Source organism: Mercenaria mercenaria, chromosome 15 (genome assembly GCF_021730395.1).
Source record: "Mercenaria mercenaria strain notata chromosome 15, MADL_Memer_1, whole genome shotgun sequence".
Taxonomy (NCBI): Eukaryota; Metazoa; Mollusca; class Bivalvia; order Venerida; family Veneridae; genus Mercenaria; species Mercenaria mercenaria.
The window spans coordinates 26,527,741-26,550,774 of NC_069375.1; the positions used below are offsets into that span (position 1 = coordinate 26,527,741).

The 23,034-nt window shown below is 35.0% G+C and overlaps 1 protein-coding gene across 2 annotated transcripts in view; it reads left to right on the top strand.

The window, feature by feature from the left end:
• LOC123549396 (uncharacterized) overlaps window positions 1-21,360 on the top strand; it is a 51,510-nt gene extending 30,150 nt beyond the window's left edge. For both annotated transcript variants that reach the window (XM_045337444.2, XM_053524839.1), the window contains 21 exons: window positions 1,209-1,331; window positions 1,957-2,103; window positions 2,629-2,751; window positions 3,036-3,140; window positions 3,818-3,970; window positions 4,361-4,483; window positions 7,255-7,380; window positions 8,289-8,420; window positions 9,218-9,330; window positions 9,864-9,928; window positions 10,487-10,671; window positions 11,386-11,472; window positions 12,631-12,743; window positions 13,037-13,095; window positions 13,840-14,033; window positions 14,638-14,736; window positions 16,400-16,541; window positions 17,581-17,777; window positions 18,150-18,259; window positions 19,515-19,565; window positions 20,228-21,360. In XM_045337444.2, coding sequence (XP_045193379.2) covers window positions 1,209-1,331; window positions 1,957-2,103; window positions 2,629-2,751; window positions 3,036-3,140; window positions 3,818-3,970; window positions 4,361-4,483; window positions 7,255-7,380; window positions 8,289-8,420; window positions 9,218-9,330; window positions 9,864-9,928; window positions 10,487-10,671; window positions 11,386-11,472; window positions 12,631-12,743; window positions 13,037-13,095; window positions 13,840-14,033; window positions 14,638-14,736; window positions 16,400-16,541; window positions 17,581-17,777; window positions 18,150-18,259; window positions 19,515-19,565; window positions 20,228-20,254 — 2,474 coding nt within the window. In that variant the 3' untranslated portion in view covers window positions 20,255-21,360. The remainder of the gene's footprint in view (window positions 1-1,208; window positions 1,332-1,956; window positions 2,104-2,628; window positions 2,752-3,035; window positions 3,141-3,817; window positions 3,971-4,360; window positions 4,484-7,254; window positions 7,381-8,288; window positions 8,421-9,217; window positions 9,331-9,863; window positions 9,929-10,486; window positions 10,672-11,385; window positions 11,473-12,630; window positions 12,744-13,036; window positions 13,096-13,839; window positions 14,034-14,637; window positions 14,737-16,399; window positions 16,542-17,580; window positions 17,778-18,149; window positions 18,260-19,514; window positions 19,566-20,227) is intronic.
• The last annotated feature ends 1,674 nt before the right edge of the window (window positions 21,361-23,034 follow it).

Genomic DNA, 23,034 nt, shown 5'->3' on the forward strand with positions numbered 1-23,034 from the left:
TTCTTAATGAATTAATTAAACAAGTAAGATTTAATAAATTCATTGTGGAATGACACAAATGTAACAGTCTTTTTATAACATGTTAGCTTTCTGAAACACCGAAACTCCTTCCTCTACCTATTATAGATCAAGTCAGTATGACCAATGTCTCTTATACTTAATGTCAACTTCAAAACTTTATATTACACAAGTTTAATACTAAAATTATGTAAATGTCTTTATTTCAATCACACAATCTCAAACATGTAAAAAAAAAAAGATAAAAATCTGTAAAGATCTGTAGATCAAGACAACATAATCTAATGTAAATCTATCACAGTATTATAAAGCACGACTCAAGCGTCACATGTACAGCTACAGTGCTACTTCAAACAATCTCATGTTCTGCATAAATGTTGTGGAACGCATCAACTGTAAATCTGTAAAGACGGCTAACTATTCCCGTTTAGGGCTACATATTCAAGGGGCCTCCGTGGCCGAGTGGTTAAGGTCGCTGACTTCAAATCACTTGCCCCTCATCGATGTGGGTTCGAGCCTCACTCGGGGCATTGAATTCTTAATGTGAGGAAGCCATCCAGCTGGCTTACGGAAGGTGGTTCTACCCAGGTGCCCGCTCGTGCTGAAATAATGCACGAAGGGGCACCTGGGGTCTTCCTCCACCATTAAAGCTGGAAAGTCGCCATATGATCTATCCTGTGTCGATGCGACGTTAAATCCAACATTCCTTCAAGTAACTTGAATACAGGATGTTAATCAGATCCTCCTTCCATACATTTTTCTGTAAATATACATTCACCACCTAGGAAAAGAGCTAGAGGTTAAATTGTTTTTCCCTTTTATAATCATTCAACTGGTAAACAGTGTTTATTCCCAATCAGTAAGTAGAGAATGCATTGGCTACAATGTCAACTTTCAAAGTATGATACTTTCATCCATGAGACTTTATATGATTACCAGTGGTTTGTAGGGTACCTCTATTGTTTTAGGAGTCGATGGATCAAAGGTGAAGGCTACAGTGACCATTAGACCTTTTTCAAATCAATAACTGGAGATTGCTTATGCTTATTGCTGTCAAACTTAATAAGATGATTGCCTATGGTTGATAAATGTCACTATTGTGTTTTTAGGGGAGGTTGGTTGGGTGTCAAAGGTCAAAGTGAACTTGAGACAAAAATATCTATCAAATGATTCTTTTTCTCTATATTTAGATATAGATGAATGTAGTATAAAGCACGAATGTGAACAGAACTGCCAAAATGTGAATGGCTCATACAATTGTCACTGTCATATTGGATATTTGCTGCGGGATGATCGCAGAACATGTGAAAAATGTGAGTAACTCTTCAACTATGTAGACAGCATATATTGTTAGATATGCCACTAGATGGCTCATTGTTTCCTTTGATTTGAAATAATACGAACAATGACAATGACTTATACAACAAAAATATTTTGACTTAAAACTTTATTGTGAAATTCACAGAAAGTGTGACTGGATGCCATGAGATTTCTATATGTGTAAGCATATGTGTAGTTTGAACATCTCTACATGCAGTAATAAGTGGCTGTGAAATTGTATAATAGGTTAATTGAATGCTTCATTACACATTGTATCTGAGATGCCAGTGGAAATATATACCAAAAATATTATAAAAATAGAAAGATTCACCCTTTCCTCAATTTTTTGACTTGCAAGCACATGGGGAGGTGCACCACTTAAATGTGGTTCATTTGTAATTAGTTTTTCACCCATGATGTGGAATCAGTCTGATATTATACCTATAAACTGTGCTTTTGTTTATACATTTAGATTAATAGAACTTTAGGAGTGACAAAGTTGATGAAACTTCAAAGAATATAACTTTAATAATGGCAGAAGAGTAGAAAAGGCTTTCCGCTCTTCATATATATAAACTATATGCCAATAGATAAATGTTATTTGTTCTGCTTTTTCAGCATCAGACCCATGTGCAGGAAGTCTCAACAATGTGACTTATGATACATGTGTAGGTCAAGGTGCATATGGGTGTATGAATGATTCAAACAATGGGGTATGTTTCTGTGCACAAGGATACAAGCTAAATGTTAATGGAAGTTGTGAAAGTAAGTATGTGACTATATAGTGTAGTACTATTTTTTCTTGCTAAGGAAGGTGGTTATTAATTCACATAGATATATAAAGTATGAATCTAAGCTAACGACCACTGGTGAATAGACTGCAGTAGGCTTTAAGGACTTTCAGTTCATTTAAAATTTAATCAACTGCAAATAAATGTCACTTTTTATCGGTCCCAAGCTTTATCTTTTTGCTTGCACCATTTGGCTAGATAGAGTCTTAACCTGTGTACAGGTTGGACTGAAGTAGGATGGCTAAATGATTAAGGTAGCTGACTTCAAATCACTTGCCCCTTGCCGATGTGGGTTCAAGTCTACCTTTGGACGTAGAATTTTCCATGTGAGGAAGCGTAAAAGTCACCATATGACCTGCAGATGTGTCAATGTGACCAAGCAAAAAAAAAAAAAAGACTGAAGTTACACAGTAAAAGTTAACAATAAAATTTCATAAATTTTACTATATTTACATAAGTTTTACCGTAAATATCTGATACATCGTTGTTTAATTTACAGGCATTAATGAATGTGATGATAACGATGGAGGTTGCAGTGATACATGCGTTGATTTGGAGGTCGGTTATTCATGTAGATGTAGGTTGGGGAGACAACTCCTCAATGATGGTCTTACTTGCCAAGGTATATATTTTAGAGGGAGCTAATTTCTTGATAATGGTTGTTTCCCCTTTCATGGTAATGTCAGATAATAGAAGTTTTAAAATACTACTGTGCTAATGAAAGCAATATGTTTTATCTAGTAAATCTTGAAGTACAACATCCTGCATTTTGATTAGCTAGAATTTAGAAGTGTAATTTTGAAATTTGAAAAATCCGAGATTAATCATATTCCATAATACAGTTTTTATCTTCACATACCTGCAGACACTCCAACAAGCAAATACAACATGGAAATCTATTTTCAGCCTGTAATAAAACCTTTATGTGGGGAACCAGCTGTGAAAACAAATGTAACTGTGGTCCTGGTTCCCAGTACTGTGACAGCTATAGCGGATGCAAGTGCCAGACAGGTAGGTCACTGGTTGAAACAGGATGACAGTTTTAAAGGATAGTTAAATGTCATAATGCCACTTGTAAATTCAAAATATTCATGACTATTTATCTGCATTATGTCGGAAAACACAAACACTCAAGTATTCTTAACACAAGGAATAAGGCTTTTAACCATGACATCATTGAATAAAGCCTATTTGACACAATAAATGCTTACGTATGTAAATTTTCAGGCTGAAAACAAATTAATTCACTTAATATATGGTTTTCTTACTGCTGTATGAAAGCATTACTTTGAAAAAGGATATAAAAAATAAAGGTTCTTGACTTTGTATTTTTAAGAACAAATTGTGGGGTTAATGCCAAAAGGTACCATAACCTTCTTTAATTACATGTATCAGCACTTGGTACCTTTTGGCATTAACCCCACGAACAAAATATAGTAGAAACATATGTCATTTTAGAAATTTACAGTTTCAAACTCGGTATCATTACATTGTATTCATTTGTTATTAGCGGTGATTTTTCTTTTCAAATTTGTTTTAATTTTGGTTTTCTGAAAATGTTCAAATATCTTACTAGACTTTTGGTTTTAATTTCTTTAATCATAAAATGATGAGATTCTCTTGAAAACACCATTATTAGAAATTGCAATCTTTAAAACACCTAGCTAGTCTGATGTTATTTTGAACAGGGTGGACTGGTTCTTCATGCAATATAAATACCAATGAATGTGAAACTGGGACAGTCTGCACCGAGAACCAGGTGTGCGTAGATACTCCAGGAACCTATATTTGTGCATGCAGAGCCGGGTACAAGCGCAGTAATGATGGTTTGAAGTGTATTGGTAAGTTTAAAGTTGCACATCTCCATATTATAGTCAAAATTTTGAGAAAATTACTTTCATTTGTCAGTAATTGTACATAAAAAACAAACATTTTGTATATTTTATGAATTTCGAGAAAAGACTAAATGTATATAAAAATAGCATTCAACTATTACAATTATATTGATTCTTTTTCTTTTTTTTTACAGTTTTTCCTTGAATAATATAAACACCAGTTATTAATAAATTATACTTTAAATTTGTATTAAATGCATTGAGAAACCAGTTTTGTGGGTGTAAAATTGTTTGGGTTATACCTTAATGGATTGGCACAAAACACCAAATCCACAAAAATTATTCCCTCTCCACACAAATGTTAATGATTTCACAGTATATGCTATAACATTGTAGATGTTGATGAATGCAATGAGCAACATGAATGCAATCAGCGCTGTGTTAACACAGACGGGTCATACTCTTGTGCATGTAGAGCAGGATTTGAATTTGAGGCTAATTCTACCTCCCACTGTATCAGTATGTATAACTATTTTACTATATCTGTGGAGAAGATGTTTCTTCCAATTATTCTTTAGTTTTAAACACACTATTTCCTAATTTAAACAATAAAATACAGAGCTTTCCTCTTTGCAAATTCGGTTTATTGAACTAAGCAATATAAAAGTTGTATGCCAAAATACTGTGTGTCCATGGCAGTCTTTTGGGCATGTTGCTGTATTCCACTTTTCCGTTGGATGTTTTTAAAACCAAGGAATATAGGGATAAAATTAAAGAAAATACATTTCAGTTTGGGGTTTCTTGTAAAAACTGGAACTGAATGCTAGACAACATTTTATTACCGTTCAAGGAAACCTATTCATTATGAACACATGTTAATACTAACTTGTCAAAACAAAACTGACAGGTAGGATTGATTTGATTCAGACATAACATAGATAACCATGTTCAAACTATGAAGCAAATACATAGCTGCATGCAATACACTTTTTATACGCCCGTTTGAAAAACGGGACGTATAATGGGAACGCCCTTGTCGGGCAGATGGGCGGGCGGGCGGGCGGCGTCCACAGACTTTGTCTGGAGCATATCTTCTACATGCATGGAGGGATTTTGATGAAACTTGGCACAGTTGTTCACCATCATGAGACGGAGTGTCTTGCGCAAGAACCAGGTCCCTAGGTCTAAGGTCAAGGTCACAGAGGTCAAAGGTCAAATTCAAGAATGACTTTGTCCGGAGCATATCTTCTTCATGCATGGAGGGATTTTGATGAAAGTTGGCACAATTGTTTATCATCATGAGACGGAGTGTCTCGCGCAAGAACCAGGTCCCTAGGTCTAAGGTCAAGGTCACACTTAGAGGTCAAAGGATACAAGAATGAAAACTTTGTCCAGAGCATTTCTTCTTCATGCATGGAGGGATTTTGATATAACTTGGCACAAATGTTCACCACCACGTGTTGGAGTGTCATGCGCAAGAACCAGGTCCCTAGGTCTAAGGTCAAGGTCACACTTAGAGGTCAAATGATACAATAATGAAAACCTTGTCCGGAGCATTTCTTCTTCATGCATAGAGGGATTTTGATATAACTTGGCACAAATGTTCACCACCACGAGACGGAGTGTCTTGCGCAAGAACCAGGTCTCTAGGTCTAAGGTCAAAGTCACACTTAGAGGCCAAATGTCAGACACAAGAATGACTTTGTCCGAAGCATTTCTTCTTCATGCATGGAGTGATTTTGATGTAACTTGGCACAATTATACACCATCATGAGACAAAGTGTCTTGCGCAGTTCCCTTCTTTAGAACTACTTCCCTTTGTTGTTACTGTAAATAGCTTATATTGTAACTTTTTTATTACTAGTCATAGGGAAAAATCAAGACCACTTTTCTGTAGTACAACATGCATGCTACATCCAATTTTGAGGTGTATTTTGACCAATCTCTACCTGGTAAAGATTTTTGTGTGGACTTACAATTTTTTTTTTGATTTTTGTTTTTTTGTATTTAAGATTAACTTCCCTTAGTTGTTACTATAAGTAGCTTTTTTTTTCTTTTTTTTTTTTAAGATTAACTTCCTTTAGTTGTTACTATAAATAACTTATATTGTAACTTTTTTATAATTGACCGTAGGGAAAAACCAAGACCACTTTTCTGTGGTACAACATAGATGTTACTTTCCAATTTTAGGTGTATTTTAAGGTATCTCTACCTGGTAAGGAGTTTTTTGTGGACGTAGAAAAACAAAAGACTTACAATGATTACTAAACAACCACAAAATTAAAATTCCATATGCAAATACAGGTGCTAGAGTAAAGAAATTTGCTGTGACGGGCGTATATTGTGACATTCTGGCACTCTTGTTCTCATTTTTATACACCCGTCTCTGAAAGAGCAGGGCGTATTATGTGAACACCTGTGGCGGTGGGCGGGTGGCGTCCAAGGCATGTGTGCTCTCTAAGTCAAACAGTTTTCATCCGATCTTCACCAAACTTGCAGACAATGTTTGTGGGCATAATATCTCTGCCAAGTTCGATAACCAGCCAAATAGTCCCAGGCACTCTTTGATTATGGCCCTTGAATTACTCGAAAAACAGCAAATTTAGCCTTGTCTGCGCTCTAAGTCAAACAGTTTTCATCCGATCTTCATCAAACTTGCTGACAATGTTTGTGGGCATAATATCTCGACCAAGTTTGATAACCAGCCAAATCGCCTTAGGCACTCTTGAATTATGGCCTTTGAATTACTATAAAAATTGCGAATTTAGCCTTTTCCGCACTCTAAGTCCAACAGTTTTCATCCGATCTTCACCAAACTTGCTGACAATTCTTGTGGGCATAATATATCGACCAAGTACGATAATCACCCAAATCGTCCCAGGCACTCTTGGATTATGCCCCTTGAGTTAGGCCAAGTTCATGACGGGTGTATTTTTTGACAGTCTGGCACTCTTGTTGAGTTATATGGTAATAAATATCAGTAATTCTCCTATGCCAAGTTTGTCAAATCACAAGCTTTAAAAAAAGAAAACAGGCTCTTAGGGATAATTTAAAATCAAAGGACATTGGTTCTAACCCTTAGCCTGCTGGTCAGAAGTGATTTTGCCTTTGCGACCAGTGCAGACCAAAATCAGCCTGCACGTCCATGCAGTCTGATCATGGTCTGCACTGCTCGCTATTCAGTCAGTATCTTTTTGGTAAGCACCCCTTTCAACAGTTAATGGTACTGTCCAAATTGAAAGATGGACAATTTCATTATAGACATTTAGCAGGGTTTTAAAATTTTGCAGATATTGATGAATGTCTCCATAAATCTGACAGCTGTGAGCAGGAGTGTGTGGATAATGATGGAAGCTTCTCATGTTTCTGTAGGGAAGGCTTTACACTGTCTACTGATCAAAGAACATGTATCAAGGGTAAGCTGTTTTTGTTTGTTGTCATCAGTGAAAATAGTGGCCTTCATGGCTGAGTGTTTAAGTTGGCTGAATAATTTTGCCACACACCACCTCACTGCCATGTAGAAATATATATTGCGAGGATGCCATCCAGCTGGCTTTCAGAAAATCATTGGTTCTGCTCAGGTGCCTGCCATTGATGAAATTAATGTTCAAAGGGGTCAGGTGCCTGCCAATGATGAAATTAATGTTCAAAGGGGCACCTTGGGTCTTCTTCTACCATCAAAGGCTGGAATGTCACCATATGATGTATAATTGTGTTGGTGTGATGTTAAACCAGATGAGAAAAATTAATATGAGCCGTGCCTTGAGAAAACCAACATAGTGGGTTTGCGACCAGCATGGATCCAGACCAGCCTGCGCATCCGCGCAGTCTGGTCAGGATCCATGCTGTTCGCTAACAGGTTCTCTAATTGCAATAGGCTTTGAAAGCGAACAGCATGGATCCTGACCAGACTGCGCGGATGCGCAGGCTGGTCTGGATCCATGCTGGTCGCAAAGCCACTATGTTGGTTTTCCCATGGCACGGCTCATATTATGATTCATATTCTTTTATCAGAATACAAGACAACCGAATGTTTGATGATTTGGTAACTAGGTGAACGTTTTACTGTAATGAAAGTCCTCCATCTTTGATTTTTGTGTCATCATTTACTGGCAGAGGAAAATATATTTAAAACGAGTATATTGTATATTTGTTTTATCAAGACTATTTTAATTTAGGAACTTTGTGAGATTGTATTAACTTTCAAGGTAGGTAAAATGTACTGAAGTCTGCTGTGTATTATTGATTCTCCTGTAATTTACAACTGAAAAGGAGGATAACCAAAAGCTTGATTTTACACGAAAGAGGAAATATTGTGTTTCAGATGAAACTGTTCATCCTTGTGAGACATTTAACACTGTCTGTGAGTATGGATGCCGCTTAGAGAATGCCTTACCTGTATGTTACTGTGCTGCTGACTTTAAACTGGATCTTTCGGATAAATCATCTTGCATAGGTAATGTATAAATACTTGCACGACTTCCAGCCAGAGCTCTATTTAATAACTGCATGAAGTTTTCAATGTCTGTGTTGGGTTCAGAAAAGTATTCCATTTAGATCCTGGAATCATGTTCCTTGCTGACCCTGGACGTTGGTTGTTCAAGCAATCTTGATTCATAATAAAAATTATTATAATTAAGGTCTGTAGTGAGATTAGGAGTAGTGTAGTTTATGACTGCATGGAATTCTCCATTGAATCTGCAGGCCAGTTTTCAAAGTAATTTGTTAGAAATGTTTCTCTAGACTAGCAAAAATTGTTCAAGCCTAGTATTAAACATGGCCACCAAGGATTTGCACATTTAATTTGTATGGATGAATGATCCAGTGTCATTTGTCATGTGTCAACATTTTTACTTAATATAATAAATACATTCCCATCTGAAACTGATGGTCAGAATTTAACCAAATTTGATCAGTATTATCCTGGATTGACATTTCTTGCATTTGTTCAAATGATCTGCCTTTGTCCCATTTAGGTGCCACCAGGACTAATAATAGAAAAATCTTAAAATGACATATCTCATAACCCACATGATGTGTCTTCACACATCTTGATCTCTAGCTTCCTTGTAAGGTCCTGTCTTAAATTTGTTCAACTGGGATCTATGGCTGTCTTGGCCCTTTTCTCATATGTGCAGTGCCAAATGGATAATTATGATTTACACACGTCAGTATTAAACTATATTTACAGCTTGGTATTTCATTACATTTACAGTTTTGAACTCATGTACTTGTATTTCAATATATTTTTAGCTTTGAACAACAAATTATGGACGAAAATAGACTTGGATCTAGATTACCTACCAGTGTATGAGAGGCATTCATCTCAGGAGTACAGGGACTTAATCAGTGACCTCAGAGAGGCAGTTAGTATACTTGTACACAATCTGCTGATTTCCAGCTTCTAAAATTATTACCTCCCATTGCTCACATTTCATGACCTATGTGTCAAATGAGTAAAAAGTGAAGACTTCAAATTTGGAATGTCAGCCAAAATCATTGAAATTGAACTTTTAAAAAGATAATTATGTCTAATTTATCCATACATATGAATAATTTATTATTACCTTTTTGTTGCCTAAGAAAAGATTCATTTCAGTAAATGAAGATGTATTACTGGTGTTAGAATTCTGTGCAAGGGAAATGATTGCTTTTTGAAAAACGTTTATAATTCATTCAAAGCCATTATCCCTTGAACTTGGCACCTCTTTTACAATGTGAAAGGTTAATCTGTTGTTCTGTCCAGATGACATAATTATAATGCCCAGGAAGCTTCCCAGTCTTCCTTGTTGACTCAGTCAAATGCTATACACTTTTATCATGCATTGATTCTGTCTTACTTTATGCAAGTTGTTCCATTGAAAAGCTCACATTAAATACGTGCATTTATTTCCTGTAGTTCATAGTGCTCTACCAATCAGCAAATCTGGCAAAGTTTACAGATGTCAGGATTGAAAATATTTCGTAAGTGATTGTTTGTTGTAAAATCTGAAATGTTTTTGAAGGATTATTGTGTATAAAAACTTTATTACTTTGACAAAAGTTTATGGCCTCTGCAAAGATGTTTTACTTGTGTTATGTATTCCAAAATTATGCAAATTTTTTGTCAAGCTCAAATATCTGATATAACAGTACTGTTTTTATTTCGGTTTTATACAAATATATTAATTCTAATCACTCAGTAGCTTCAGTTTATTATTTGATTCACTTTTTCAAAGAAGTATTATTAAAGTGGTGAAAAAAGAACATAGTTTTAATTGGCAGAATACAGATACAGGTACATTAAAACTCATATTAAGTAGCAAGCCAAGCAAGTAACTCAATCTGGCTGTTTAAGACAGGTTAATCTGTACTTTCTCAAGATACTATCCTTTTTATGAACTTGTTAAAGTTTAATAATTGCTGTTGACATAATTGTTGTTGAATCAGGTTTAAAGGAACGGACCAGTGCACAGTACTATCTATCTTGTTGGACTGTCATTGTCAGGTGAAGGAACTTGTATCTTTTGATGTGTATTTTAGGTCTACTTTCGAAGTAGAGCATGTAGTCATTTTTGATGTGGAAAATATTTCGTCATCTATGGAGCTTGAATTGGCTGCTTTACTAAAGAATGCAAGAGAGAGAGAAGAAGTGATCCAGGTTGGACAGAAAGTTACAGACATTGAGCGGGAACCAACCATAGCAAAGTCAGCTCTAGGATTACCATGTAAGTATAACAGAATTTTAGTTTATTCTATTTTGTTTTAGCTCAGTTGTAATGTAAGCTTGAAGTTTATTTTAACCACTCTAGAGTCTGCTTCTTGGAAAATCAGCACTGGTGTCATGTGAGAAGATGTAATCATGAGCCCAATTGGGCTCAAAGTCACAGCCCTTGGGTTGAGTGGCAAACACCTTAACCACTAGACTACATTCCATTTAACACTTTAAACACAATTTTAAAACTGGGTTCCAGTGCTAATCAATTGGACGTGATGAAGCCATCCAGCTGACTTTGCAAAGGTTCTGTGGTTCGTAACCCATGTTGAGGCCTGTGCCGTAAATAGTGCTTTGTGGGCCACCTAGACTCTTCTTCACCATTTAACTGCGAATTTTTACCTAAATTATATGGATTAAATTAAACCCAACAAACAAACAACACTTCTAAAACTGTTAACATATGTTTGATGTTGCATTGATACAATGTGAGCAAATTGACATGTAATGTGAAAATTACTAATATCACCTGGTTTTGCATAATATATTTTCAGGAAATGTGATATGTAATGTGAAAACTACTAATATCACCTAATTTCACATAATATGATTTCAGCAAATGTGACATACATGTATGTTTTCAAAATTAATATTGTCACCTAATTTCTTATACTGTATTTTCAGCAAATTTAACATGTATTATAAAAATTAAAAATGTAATTTTCAGCATTTGTGACATGTATTGTGTGCAGCCCAGCAGAATGTGCTCTAGTTGACATGGCAGCAGATCGTTATTCTTGTGAAATACAACCAGGTAAGATAAACTCTGATAGACCTTGACCTACAAGTTTGTCATTCTATTAACCCTTATCATGCTGGTAACGACTGACACTGCCTTTGCGACCAGTGCAGATCATGATCTGCACTAATCACCATTCAGTCAGTATCTATTTGGTATACACCCCTTTTTAACAGTTAATGGTTCTGTCCAAATTGAAAGATATACAAGTTGATTATGGAAATTTAGCAGGGTAAGGGTTAGTGGAAAAACATGCATGGTACTTGCATTTACAGAAAGTAGACCATTTTGTTACAGCTATGAATAACTTCAGTAAGACATGACACAAAATTGATATTTTGAAGAGAATAGGCTCAACTAATGCCAGAATCACTTAATTTTGAAAACATAGGAATTTTAACTATCTTAAATAGGTATTACATGTATTTATGATGATATTTCAGAGTTCCTGTATATACTGTACAGTTTAATGTCATTATTTGAAATTAAAGATTTACTGCATTACTCACTTTTGAGAGCTTTTCTATATATTTTGCATACTGCCTACTGATGTTTTTATAAACAAATGCTCTCAAAAACTCACTGACTTTTTTTTTGTTGCTACTTATGAACAACAGTTAATGACAAATAAAGGAACAATTCAATTTTGAAAATTTTGACATAAATCTAGGGTTGTGCGCCAATTAATAACAATCAGATTTTTGAATGACACTGTTGAAGTCTTATCTGAACAAACTAAAGTGCAGTCCTAAGACTTGTATACAATGTCAGATCATTAATATCTGATGCAAATAAGTTGTTTTACTTTTAGACATAAAGAAAACATGTACAATAAATATGATAGGATTTGAGCTAAAGCTGTGCCTTTAAGACTTAAGAGACTTAACTTTTATACACATATTAAGTTAGAAGTCATTTTGCATTCTGCAATTATATGAGACACTATTGACGAAACACAATATTACAGTATCAGATGTTTCTCAAAGATTTTGTAAACCAAAAAAAGTGTTGAACCTCATAAAAATATGTACCTAAATCAAGACTTAGTATACTTCCAAATGGGAAAATGTTTAGTGAATTCCTTTTTTTTTCTTTTTTTTTGTTTCAGCATCATGAAAAAAATAGTAAAGCCTGATATTTTACTTATAGTACATGTAAAATATTACTTTGCAGATGTTGGAAAATATGTTGACATTCAGTTGGAAGTGAGAAAGATATTTGACAGGAACTTAATTAATAAACTTTCAACAGATTATGCTCAACTTTCACAAACAGTTGAATTGTCTGTGAGTAACATTTCTTATTTCATACAAGTTCTAATTATTTTTCAAATCTTAAATATAGTAAATGATGTGAAATTTTAGTTGTCTTTTAAAAGATATTACAAAATGATGACTCACTGAGATGTTACCATTGCAGCTTTAGTTCACAGCTGCTTTAATGTTTACCCAAATCTGATAATGTATCAAAAGAATGATTATTCCAGAACAGTGTTTATTCCGGTTGAAATTTGACCTTTAAAATGGATTTATCTGAAGTTGGTCATAACTCTGCTCTTTACTTTGCTTTTTTCTTTCAGTTACGTACCCTTTTCAGCAGTGTGTCTGGATTTGCCGGACTAGGTCCCAAAATATTTACGTATGTATTTTACCAAATATTTGCTTGCATATGTTGTAAAATAGCTGTTAAATGGAATACCATTTGAGCTATGAGAAAAAATAAATGGAAACATTTGCCTGAATTCTTTAGGGAACAAATGGCAGATATCTTACACACAGCACAGATGCCATGACTGTGCTCAAAGGCAATATATTTAAAGCATTTTTTGTGTCTTCCCTAGAAGGGAAGTTTTCATTTAGTAATACATTGAAAGTTAAACTGATTAATTTGACAATTATTTCTATACAATGACATATTTAGTGGAATTGTACATTTAATTTAACAAACCTTAAAATGTAAAAACTCACAAAAATTTAAAAACAAACACCTGCTGTTATCGCATATAAACAATTACCAAAAAAATTTAAAACAATGCCATGAAGTCTCTAAAATACAGTGTCTTAAGATTTTCTATAATGTATCAAGTGATTTACTTTGCGCAATTCTAACAGCAGTTCATTCAAACGTTTTGGACCAGTAGTACAGAAACTTCTATCATTAAATGGTTTGCACTTGTTGTATGAAACAACATAACAACATTCAGAATTTTATGACGATCTCAAACCTTTTCTACTAGGAACATACTCTATAAGCAATTCATGATTATTTGAATCATTATATTTCAAAAGAATTCTTAGACTAGATAACATTGTTTTTGTTAGGAGTAACAGATGGTACTTCATTTTAAAGATGGCCAGCAAGCACTTTTCTTTTCTTTTCTAGTGAGGGAAGCATCAGTAACCAAGGCAGTACAGTTATAGAGACTTCAGTGTTGTTCAACACAACAGTTGGACCAGAGCAGATGTCTGCAGTTGCCCAGAGACTTGTAGACTTAGACTCAAACGATTGTTTACACATTAATGATGCTTGTGTGACATTAGTAGGGCAGACTTCCTTTGGACCCAGAGGGGCTAAAGGTTAGTTGATTTGAAATTTTGTTTTCACATGTGGTTAAAGTTGTTCTGAGTTTCAATTATAAGTTGTGATTTTAGATGTTATCTGATAGTCTGAACCTGGCATAGGTAGGTCAGGTTAGCACAAGCATGAAAACTGTGCACCCACAATGTCAGAGTAAGAAACCACATATCTATTTCATTTAAATATGTCAGTAAATCTGAGATACATCATTTCTACATTGATATAAAGGATCTTGATTTTTTTGTTCAGAACTTTACAGTGTGTATATCTCTTTAAGGAATATTTGAGCCGTGCCATGAGAAAACCAACATAGTGGGTTTGCATCCAGCATGGATCCAGACCAGCCTGCACATCCGCGCAGTCTGGCCAGGATCCATACTGTTCGCTTTGAAAGCCTATTGGAATTGGAGAAACTGTTAGCGAACAGCATGGATCCTGACCAGACTGCGCGGATGCGCAGGCTGGTCTGGATCCATGCTGGTCGCAAACCCACTATGTTGGTTTTCTCATGGCATGGCTCATTTTATTTTAACTTAGTTAAACACAGAAGTTTTACCTAAAAGTTTTGGATATATACCGGTATTTGATGATATATCTATTCAGCTGTTTGCCAGACATGTAAAAACAATGAAGACTGCAAGAAAAGTGAAGTAGATGGAGAGTATAGTTGTATTCTGAAGGAAGAGACCCCAACACCGTCAGGTTTGTAGTCGCATTTCATTTACAGTTTTGTATGGTTTGACTACCTGGTAACCTGTATAGAGGGAATTCCATGGGGAAGACAGAAATTTGTTGGATTTTTTCTAGTTGTACAGAGACTGTTGGTCTTGAAAGGTTAATTTACTAAAAAAATAATTAATCCTGGAAAAGAATATTTTGCCTTTGCTAGTTGGCAGAGACGTGAAAACCCCAAAGTTTCAACTTTATTACCATGAATTTTTGTACAAAGGTCACATTCTTCATTCTGACCTATTGGATAAAAAAGAAGTAATGATGTTCTTAATAGATCTTTTAGTTTTTTATGCCCTCGAAGATGGGCATATTAAAATCACACTGTCCATCCATCCGTGCGTGCGTGCGTCCAAGTAAATTCTTGTCCGGGCTGTAACTCTGCCATCCATAAATAGATTTTGAAATATCTTGGCATAAATGTTCACCATAATGAGACGACATGTCATGCGCAAGACCCAGACTCCTACCTCTGACGTCAAGGTCACACTTAGAGGTCAAAGGTTAAAAGAGTCTGTTTCATGTCCGGTCCATGAAGGGATTTTGAAATAACTTGGCATAAATATTCACCATAATGAGACGACATGTCACACGCTACAAGGTCAAAGCCACAATTAGAGGTCAAAGATGAACAGGGTCTGTTCCATGTCCGGTACATAACTCTGCCATCCATGAAGGGATTTCGAAATAACTTGGAATAAATGTTTACCATAATGAGACGACATGTCATGCACAAGATCCAGAGCCCTAGCTCTAAGGTCAAGGTCACACTTAGAGGTTAAAGATTAACATGGTCTGTTTCTTTGTCCTGTCCATAACTCTTCCATTGATGAAGGGATTTTAAAATTACTTGGCATAAATGTTCCCTATATTGAGATGACATGTCATGCCCAAGACCCAGATCCCTAGCTCCAAGGTCAAGATCACACATAAAAGTCAAAGGTGTTTCTTGTCTGGTCCATAACTCTGCCAAGTATCAAGGGATTTGAAAATAATTTGACACATATATTAACCAAATTGAGAAGGTGTGTCATGCATATGACCCAGGTGTCTCGGGTCAAGGTCAAGGTCACAAATGATGTGTGATTTTTTTTGCGCAGACAACTGTAGAATTCTTGGGCATGCTTCGGGGGCATTTGTCACCAATAGTGACAGCTCTTGTTTTATGTTGCAGATTGTTCTAACTTGATGCTTGATGATGAGTGATGTTTTGCAATAAATTATTTCAATTCTAACACATCATTTATTGTAAAAATTAGTTCAAATGTAATAGAAATGTTTCTTTGCGGATGTATGGTCGTCGCACTCCTTTGTTTATATACACCTGGACCGGAAATGTATTACATCTTTTGGAATAGTTCAGTTAGAGCGCAAATGATGGCAGATTATTCTGCTCAGTGAATTACCAACTTAGTGTGTGTTTAAATTAATCAAGACAGTTGTGCTATGTGACAATTTGTTTTAAATGTGTTTTAAAGTAAAATATTTGATCAAATTTGAAAGTGCTATTTCTCGATGTGTTCATGGTGCTAAATTTTCAAGTTGACCTGACGTCAGCATATTATCGTTGTAGTGATTTAATCATTGCCTAGTCATATTATAATAATAATTAAATTTTCTGTTTACTATATTTCAGATAATTCAGACTTAATTCTTGGTCTAGGTATTGGACTTCCGATGTTCCTGATAATCTTCGCCGTTATAATTATAATAATTGTCTTCTGTATACGCCGACGACGTGAGAGAGATGAGTCACGTCCATCATTTGATAATGATCCGTAAGTAGAAATTCTGTCTTTATGTTTCAGTCTTCATTTGATGATCTGATTGATACCAGTTTTTACCTTCCTTTCAAAGAGATTTATAGGCATTTAGTTCCTAACCAGTGTTCCTAAATATAGAATTGTTCTCTACAAGTAACTGACAACTTACATGAATCAGAGGATGAATGTTTTCGTAGTAATCTGCGAATTTGTGGGAGAGAGAATACACCTTACTCTGTAATTGAAAACATAACCTCTCATTTTATAATCTTGCATTCTACCGACGGACTCAACTTGTCTGCTTATATTCTGTTCTTGTCAGTAGGTAAAAGTATTTATATCAGTACAATGTCATAGAAAATCAAAATTTTCATTTTCTTTCACTGGTTCTAAGCCATGCCAGTCCAACACTAAAACAAGGATAGGATTTAGATATACTTGTCATGTTCTGCGTTTATAGTTATATAAGTTAAAGCAAGGAATTAAATCTGTATTGATATGGCACATTCACTGAGCATCCTTCCTTTCTGTCAGTTATTTCAACACTATATCTACTTAATGTGTCCATGAATTGTCCCTGAAATGTTTTTTAAAAATCACATTTTATATTAAGAATAGATACTGTAAAATCATAAATATTAGTGGGGGACTAATTTTTGTGGATTTCGTGGTTGAGTCAATCCACGAAATTTAATCCCAATGAACAAGTAAAATTCCCATTCATTCTGTGATCAAAAGTTGAAATCCACAAATTCATATCCCCACAAAATTGCCATTTTGACCAAAACCATGAAATTTCATGCCCACGAAATTAAATGATTTAACAGTATTAAAAGAGTTAACTTTATCACAGAACTGTTCACTGAAAACACTAGCTCCAGTGGCTACAGAAATGAATTTGGCGACCAATCTCAGAATGCTATACCCAGCCATTTTAGTTCAGATATTGTACTCAGAAAGAACAAGCAAGATACTAGACATATTTAGTCTTCTCTCATACTTGGCAACATAACCTTGGCCATTACTTAGTTTTCATGCTAATCTTTTTGTACAGATATCGTATGAGACAGGCATTTGGAACGGTAAGTTCAGCATTCAGCGGTAGACAACATAGTGATTTAAGCGAGACGGGAGGATTGTTCAGTCGACAGTATCGTAAACATTGGGAGAAACCACAGATTGACGAACCTTCCACTGTTATAAACTACTATAGAGATCCTGAAAGAAGTGACTATTACAGACAAATTTATCGTAAGACTTAGTGTTATTTCAAAATGTTGAATGCTTTTAAAATGCCCTTTACTTGTTATTTGCAGTCATATCTAAAACATTCAAGATATTAGACTGATTTGTTATATAAGAGATTTGGCATGTCTAAAATGTTGCTATATTTAAAATTGGGATTGGTTTTAGAATATTTGATAATGGTACTGTCAAAATTGAAAGATGGACATGTTCATTATAGAAATTTAACAGGGTAAGGTTTAAAACACAGTAGATGCATTTATCACTTCTAGCCATTATTTGTCAGATTGTAGAAAGGTTATACTTACATTATAAATAAATGTATGTAAGTTGTTTTAGCAAACATTTTTAATAATTTCCAATGTTGTTTTATTTCAGCCCCTTTAACAAGATCTGTTATACAACCTAGTGCCCCTCAAGAGGAACCTAGAGTAACATCGGATTTTTCATGGGATTTCCTGTATAACGCCCTAGAACCTAATGCTGAGGTAAGTTGGTGAGAGTTGTTTCCCTTAGTAGGTTTCCAAAACTGAATTTGGAGATCAGACTTGGAATGCAGCTTAATGTTCTGTCCAATACTACAAGTTGTCAGGAAGAGTCGTTAAACTCTGCATTTCCTCTCCAGCCTTTTGGTTTTATATCAGTTATTCTAGCATAAAACTGCTGTTCTTGTCATTTTTTGGGGGTGTTTTATTAAGAGAGAAAACGTGTGTTAACAGAGAGATTCTCGCGCTCACGTGCTGTTATAACACTTTTTTATATATGCACATTCCATGGCAGAGTGTAAATGTATTACGGCCCCAAAATGGATAATTCAAATGGAAATGACGTCAATGTGAAAAAAAAACAACTAGGATGTTCCCACGCATTTCATGGAAATTAAATGACATTGAGGGATAATGTATTCATTTGTTTGTTTTTTTTTGCGTTTTATGCTAGAATAGCATTAGCGCATGTTATAACATCTACAGAATCCCTTGGGATACGTTGCTACCCTCACCCTACAGGCACGGGCACCAACCAATCCCTTGGGATTCTGCAGACGTTATAACATGAAAAAACATGCGTTATCCCTACACTGTAGAATCCTAAGATCTACTTCTGTCAAACTTCAAAGGCTGTTTGGTAGTTTGATGGTCATGTAGGTCAAAGGTTTATACTTTCATTGGTCAAGATCACATTGTCCTTAAGACATAAAACTGTGTCTGATCAACATCTTGGGAAAGATTGGCTTCAAATTTCATAGGATGATTGCCTTAGGTCTGTAGATGACACTTTTGTTTGTTTAAGAGACTCAGTATTAAGTATGTCAAAGGTCAAGGTCACAGTGAACCATGAGACTGAAAGCAAATTGCATATCCAGTTATCTAAAGTAGACCTTAATTGGAGCATGTGTGTTTTGCAAACAGTTTTTACCCATTTGTCCTGTACCTGTCCCTTTTTGTAGCTTTCAGTAATGTTTTCTACTGTCCTTCCAGTGTAATGTAGTTTGTTAGGATGTCTTTATAAAATCGAGGTTAGCAATTTGCAGCTCAGTAAAGAAAGTGCCTCATTTTGTCTTGTAACTTATACACTGAGACTGTGGATATAAGTAAGGTGTTTAGATCCAGTATATGTTGTCATAATACTGACTGTTTCTGAAATCTCTTTAACCTTGGTTAATAAGTCATACTGCCATTACTATTTACCACTTGCTCTGTTTCCATTGCTTAAATTTAATCATGGCAATATTTTGTTTTCTAGTTCCGAATACAGAGACCAAAAGTGGAATCCAAACCTGCTGAAGTGTATCAGGTATGTATTGTTAACAATGTTCAACCTGTATTAAACACCCACTTGCCTTAAGCAGCCAGTCAGCTAACGGCCCAAATGGACTTCTTGTTCTTATGCCACCTTAAGCAGCCACCTTCCTCTAGCAGCCAGATTGGGTTGCTCCCGTAGTTGGCTGCTTAACACAGGTTTGACTGTACACCATTGCTGCTGCTATAACTTACTTATTAGGCACTGCAATTTCCCATTTATCTGCTGATATATTTTTTTGTTTGAAAACCTGAATCCTTTCAGTAAATGTCGTATATAAATGTATTCAAAAGCTGTAACACACTAAGTCTTTTGTTAAACAAAACCCCTGGCAATGATGATCCTTTGAATGCAAGTGATGGTTTCTTCCCATTATTCTTTGTACTGTTTTCTTTTACATCTCCATGTATAATTGTCATACCACAAAATAATGAAAAGAAGAACCAGTTTATGTCAGTAAGCAAAGTGATTGTATGTTTATTACTGTCCGTCCTAAGTATAAGAATGTCTTTATCAGCTTTGGTTTTTATTATAGATCAAACAAATATTTTTAAGATCTTGATTGGTTGGCCATTTAATTTTTGTTTTTTAACTGTTCTGGTTTATCTGTGTAAGTACTGCAGCTTGTATTTAAATCATTTAATTTAAAATTTCAGGGTACGATTCCAGACTCGCAGGCATAGAAGCCATGTATGGGGGATTGTATTGTTGACAGTTTTAAGAGATTAAAATGTGTTCATAATGTACATAATTGTAAGTGTACTTAATTGGCTGGTTTTAATGGATGATGTTATCATACTGGGGGACAGAGTTTGTTTTGTATGTGTGTGTGTAAGCACAATGTTTTCATGCCTCTGACAATGAACAAGTTCTGAATCTCTATTTACTATTGTTAAAATACTGATGAAATCAGATTTTGTTAATAGGTATGTTTAAAGACTTGAACAGTTTTGTAATATTTCCATATAAAAATCTCATTGTTTACATGTGTATTAAGGGAAATATGAGAAGTCATAATGAAAGTGTGTTTTTTTTCTTTAAAACAAGGACCAAAAAGCATATTTTTATCACGAAAATAAGATTGTTTTCTCGAGAAAAGTTGATTAATATTATTTACTGTTAAAGTAAACAATATAATTATTTTATTTTTTTCAAATAAAGTTAAGAAGATATTACTCTTGCATGTATTTAATAAAATAAAAACTCATAGTGAAACTTAATTATGACATTCATTTATCATTGGTTGTGACTTTGTTAAGACAATTATTTGCTCATTAAACCCTATTTTCAACAGTGAAACTTGCAATAAGATAGAAATTCTAAAATGCTAGTTGGTTTAATAAATAAAACACAGAGACTTCAAATTTAGAAAAGACTTGAATTAATGTGTTCAAATAGTTATTTTATTGATTATACTTATTAAACGATTGTTGCAAAGTTAATTTGTTAAAGAGCTTATACATGTATATTTTTTGAGTTATTTTATATGTACGTGTATATTTTAAAGAAAATTTTGTTGTATATTTTGATAAAACATCTATTTAACAATTGATGACACACTTTATATTAATATACATGTAGAGACTTTGAAAATCTATGATTTACAGATAACTCATTTCTACATATTAAAGAGATGTTCATATATTTGAGCAGGTTTTGTACATTAAATTAATGTGGTTTACATTTATGTTTGTCATTGAAATTTACATTTTAGTACTACAACAGAAAATGTTAAACATTTATGAAAATAAGGATGCCTTGGTATAAATAAATGAGGCTTTGTTATGAATTTTTTCTTGTATCATTTTGACCCTATAGTTAAAGCAGTATTTGTTGTCTGACCATGTTCAGGCACCTTCTTGACATGTCTGGACTATAGCTTTATGTTTGTTTCAGTTCTATTCAAATTTGACACAAGTTATTTTATCCCCCGACAACAAAGTTGTAAGGTGGGGGTATACTGGTTTCAGGTTGTCTGTCTGTCTGTCCGTCTGTCTGTCCTTAGACACAATCTTGTGCGCACCAACTCTCCTCATCCATTTGACCCAATTCAATGAAACTTCACAAAAGTGATCAGTAACAACAGTAGTTGTGCATGATGCATGTTAGGTTCTTTCAGAAATTTTTTGCAGAGTTATGGGACTTTGTTTTTTATGCCCCCGGCATCTACTGATGCGGGAGGCATATAGTGATCATCCTGTCCGTCCGTACGAGGTTAACCAAATGGGACCGTTTCGTCTAGCATCAATACCCCTTACTAGAATGACTTGATACTAATGCAGATGTAACCTGTGACCATTCCTCATCTTCAGACATCACCTGACCTCAGTTTGACCTTGACATTGACCTCATTTTGGACTTAGGTTGCTTTATATGGGCCATCTCTTGGTTAACCAAATAGGACCGTTTCGTTTAGCATCAATACCGCTTACAAGAATGAATTGATACTAATACAGATGTAACCTGTGACCATTCCTCATCTTCAAACATCACCTGACCTCAGTTTGACCTTGACCTCGTTTTGGACTTAGGTTGCTTTGTATCGACAAAGATGCCACCGGGGGCATCAAGCGTTTATTGAACGCAGCTCCTTGTTGTTACTATACTATATTACATAGACACAATCTTGTGCGCACCAACTCTCCTTATCCCCTTGACACAATTTAATGAAACTTCACACAAGTGTTCAGTAACAACAGTAGTTGTGCATGGTGCATGTTAGGCTCTTTCAGAAAAAAAATGCAGAGTTACAGGACTTTGATTTTTGTTACTTTACTATATACATACAGTCTGCATATGCAATCTTGCGCGCACCAACTCTCCTCATCCCCGTTACACAATTTAATGAAACTTCACAAAAATGATCAGTAACAACAGTAGTTGTGCATGGTGCACGTTAGGTTCTTTCAGAAAAAAAATTTGCAGAGTTACGAGACTTTGATTTTTGTCACTATACTATACACATACAGTCTGCATATGCAATCTTGTGCGTGCATAATCTCCTGAACCCATGCACACAATTTAATGAAACTTAACACAAGTGATCAGCAGTGACCCTAGTTGTGCATGGTGCATGTTAGGTTCTTTCAGAAAAAAATTCTGCACTGTTACGGGACTGTGTTTTTTGTTAATATACTATATACATACAGTCTGCATATGCAATCTTGTGCGCACCTAATCTCCCGAACCCTTGCACACAATTTAATGAAACTTCACACAAGTTATCAGTACCAACCCTACTTGTGCATGGTGCATGTTACGTTCTTTAAGATAAATATTCTGTAGAGTTATTGGACTTTGTTTTTTGTTACTATACTATATACATGGAGTCTTTATACTTACAGTCCACATAATTATGCAGTCTTGTGTGCGTCAAATTGCAATGTACTGTGTCAGTGCATGCGGGGGGCTACATTCATCACCTTCCGTGATAGCTCTAGTTATTTATGATGCATAATGTAAG